Source organism: Amborella trichopoda, chromosome 2 (assembly GCF_054954075.1).
Source record: "Amborella trichopoda isolate Santa Cruz 75 chromosome 2, AtrichopodaSantaCruz75HAP2 v2.0, whole genome shotgun sequence".
Classification (NCBI taxonomy): domain Eukaryota; kingdom Viridiplantae; phylum Streptophyta; class Magnoliopsida; order Amborellales; family Amborellaceae; genus Amborella; species Amborella trichopoda.
The window spans coordinates 51,215,508-51,219,067 of record NC_142337.1 but is presented as its reverse complement, the minus strand read 5'-3'; the positions used below and the strand labels follow the sequence as shown (position 1 = coordinate 51,219,067).

The 3,560-nt window shown below is 32.7% G+C and overlaps 1 protein-coding gene across 1 annotated transcript; it reads left to right on the top strand.

Annotated features, from left to right (window-relative positions):
- Window positions 1-211: 211 nt before the first annotated feature.
- Window positions 212-748, top strand: LOC18428539 (uncharacterized). Its single transcript, XM_011622989.3, has one exon. It carries the CDS (start codon window positions 307-309, stop codon window positions 511-513), a length of 207 nt encoding a protein of 68 aa, XP_011621291.1. The 5' UTR covers window positions 212-306; the 3' UTR covers window positions 514-748.
- Window positions 749-3,560: the final 2,812 nt, after the last annotated feature.

The window sequence follows — 3,560 nt, the reverse complement described above, 5'->3', positions numbered from 1 at the left end:
TTCACTTACTTTTCTGCCACGTGTCCTCCCTTATCATTCACGTATCGTTCGATCTCCAAAACTTGCTCGACCTTTATCACCAGCACGCCTATAAATCCGCAACCCAAAACGCGCCTTTCTTTAAAACAAGTTAGGAAAAGTCCTCTCTCAACTGCCGAAAACATCGCCGGAGAATCAAGCATTGAGCCTAAAGGTCGCCGGGAAATCAGCGCAAAAGTCCCTGGAAAATAAAAACGTTGCCGGAAAGCTGAAGAAAGTGCTCTGCATATTTATCCTTTAATAACTCTGTTCTTCTGGGTGAAGAGGATGGTTTTCTTCTGTTTTTTAGTGGACCAGAAGAAGATGGTGAGGAGAAGTAAACCAGCGGCTGGAAGTTGTTCACGATGCAGAGGAGGAGCAAGCGTCGCCGATATGAGAACAGACACTAGGTTTTGCTCTGTGCCCTTCTATCGGAGAAAATGGAAGGCTATAATCTGTACATTTTGTGGAGCAATGCTCAAGTCTTACAGATGAGCCAGCTAACTTAGATGATATCGGATTCTTCATGCTTCTGATTTAGAAAATGGAATAGTATATGTGACCCTTTTGTTTTGGTCATTACTCTCTGTGACATAGGATGGTGATGAAATTTAGGTTCTCTCCTTGTAACTTTGATAGGATATCGACTATCAGAAATATTGAAGCTATTCTAGAGAATCCGGCATATATTTGTTGATGAGAATTACATAATCCATGGATTTTTATTGCATTCCTTGTTTTTGTGTTGATTTTTCGTTGTTTTACTGTGACGATAGGTGATTTGATTGTGATGTTATATTACGGATTAGGTTAAGAGCTTGAAAGCTGATTAGGTGAATGATGAATCCTTTGCTAAGTAGGAATACAGTAGTTTCTGATTTAATTTAATGTCTGAAGTTTGATGTTTGAGGTGATGATATCAGTTACAGGATTCAGAAACTGTGACGAGGATTTCTCCGTTTTTTCAGATGAAGTCGTTTCTCCGTGTCTGTATTAAATTTTGGATTCTGTTTAATTGAGAATTCAGAGTTAAGAGATTCCTCGGCGTTCTGTTGATTTTCTCAGGCGCTTTTACTAAGAGAGAGGGACTGTAAAATATTTTATTCTTGTTAAGTAGTGGCCACGAAGTTAGAGAGATTTTCCAGTTTAAAGACCGGGATTGAATATTACCAGACCATTCCTTTTTGGTTTTGAGGAAGTTACAACATATTATTATTAATTACGTAGTAGAGAAAATATAATTACGTAGTAGAGAAGATATGGTACGCTCTCTTTAAATGGAATATTACCTTTAAGATTTTTTTATTTTTTTTAAATTACCTCTTGGCCGTTTTTTTTTTTTGTTTTTTCAAAACTTAAGTTGCAGTCCGAGGTTAAAATTCTTTGACAAAAACTTAAATTTTGAAAAAAAAAGTGGTTCGATGATAACTTGAGTTTTTTTTTTTTTTTAATAAAAGCAGTTCGAGAACCTCATCTTCAGACTGCAACTTAAGTTTTGAAGAAAAAAAGGATCGGTTCGAGAATTTTATCCTTAGACTGCAATTTAAGTTTTGAAAAAAAAAAAAAACTAATGCCATCTTCCGATCGTAACTTTAAGTTTTTTTTTTTTTTTTAAAAAAAAAAAGGGGTCCAAAAATAGCATAATCTTCAGACTGAGGGTAAATTTGTAAAAAAAAACAATAAAAAAAGTCACGTTGACTGACTTTGATTGTAATTTTCTGATATAAAACGAACAACTCATATTTTTCTAACTTATTTTAAGTCCGTATGTAAATAAGTCTTATTTTTAACTAATTATTTTTAATTACTGGATGTAGAATCCAATAGATTAAAAGAATTTCATAATATTTGAAGAGTTTCAAAGAATAAGTACCCTCAACCACTCATTTCGATCTAATGGTGAGTGATGATTGGGACCTTACATAGTCGCATTGTTGTGCGTATTTTATTTTGTAAAACGATGTTGAAGATGATAAAAACTAGGAAAATTTATGTAGGGAAAAAAAACTAATGAGAAAATAAGGAAAGTTTTACATTTTCCTGAATATTATGTGCAAGATCGGTTCCTTTCGCATTGTCTTTTCCCAGTTTGCCTCCCGGATTAATGTTACCACATAGAGAGCTATCCGAGGCGTGCTTCAAAAGTGACCTAAATCTTAGGTCACATGTTTAAGTTTGACAAAAAAATAAAAAAAGTTTGAAACCGGTCCGATTAAGACAAGTGAAAAAAAAATAATAATAAATAAATAAATTAAAACCGGTCCGATCAACATAAGACGAGAGACAAAACTGAGAAATACAAGAAAATGCAGAGGAGGCCGATGTTGCACATAATATTAAGAAAAAAATGGAACCTTACGAACGTTCAAACAAAACAAAATGGAACCTTTATATATTTTTTAATTAGTTGCGGCCATGCGTAATTTTTCGTCAAACGTACTATCGTGCGGTTTGAGAAGGTTCATTAGTGACGCTTTCTAGGTGAGAGGAGAACGAAACGTGAGTTGGCGGCTAAAAAAGATGTTGAGTGGTGTTAGAGAGGGGGAACTTCCAGGTTTTTTTTTTACTTTTGTGTCAATTTGTTTTTTTTGGTAATTAAGTAGGGAAGGTAATAACTACTCTTTTATTTTAAACAGCTTATTTTCATATTTTGATCGATTGAAAATTCAGTCATTTCGATGGTTAAAAAATCGAAAAAAAATAAAAATATTTTGTTTTTAAAATTTTATTAAAAAATGAAGAAACGGACATTCCAATAATAACATAAAACTATTTAGTATTTTGGTAATAACGAAAACAATAACATATATACACGTAATTTATATATATATTTTTAAAATTTTTTTTAAACAGTTTAAAAATTTTATTTTTTACTAAGATGTGGGAGAGAGTGATGGCTAAGATGTGCCAGTACCAGCCGAGTTTGTCCCTTTCGGCATCCCACACACGGTACAGAAAAAAACTGTGGGGGATAAGATAGGCGACGTCGATTTTACTAGGAAAAATCACGTCCACAACGTATTACGCGGAGGCACATTTTCCCATATCTCGCTTCCATTATTTGTTTTCCCATATTTCACTTTCACTTATCCTATCAGCAAAGTTTTTTACATACGGGAAACCTCCATAAACTGAGGCGGCTATGCTATACGACGTCGAGTAAAAATTACGTTCCCCAGATGTACTCTTTTCCCATATTTTGCTTTGATTTTTTTCTCTATATATATATATTTTTTTTATGTATCAGTTTTACTTTTTTTTAATAAAAATTATATAAAGAGACAATTTATCTCTTATACAACAAAATCGCAATCACTTTTGTCCTTAAATTTCAAAATAGGTGGTTATGAAGATGTCATTGAAAAGATTCACGTTTCAAAAAAAAAAAAAAGTTTTTCGAAATTCGTGATATCCTAAACTATCCAATTTGACTGATGAGTATTAATAATTATGACCTCTTTATAACAAAGATAAATGGTATCTTTGTATATAATCACTTTTAAAAATTTTGCCATGAGTTCAAACCAATTTTTTTATTTTAT

Coding starts and splice junctions, on each gene's coding strand:
- LOC18428539 (XM_011622989.3), top strand. CDS start 307: ATGGTTTTCTTCTGTTTTTTAGTGGACCAGAAGAAGATGGTGAGGAGA.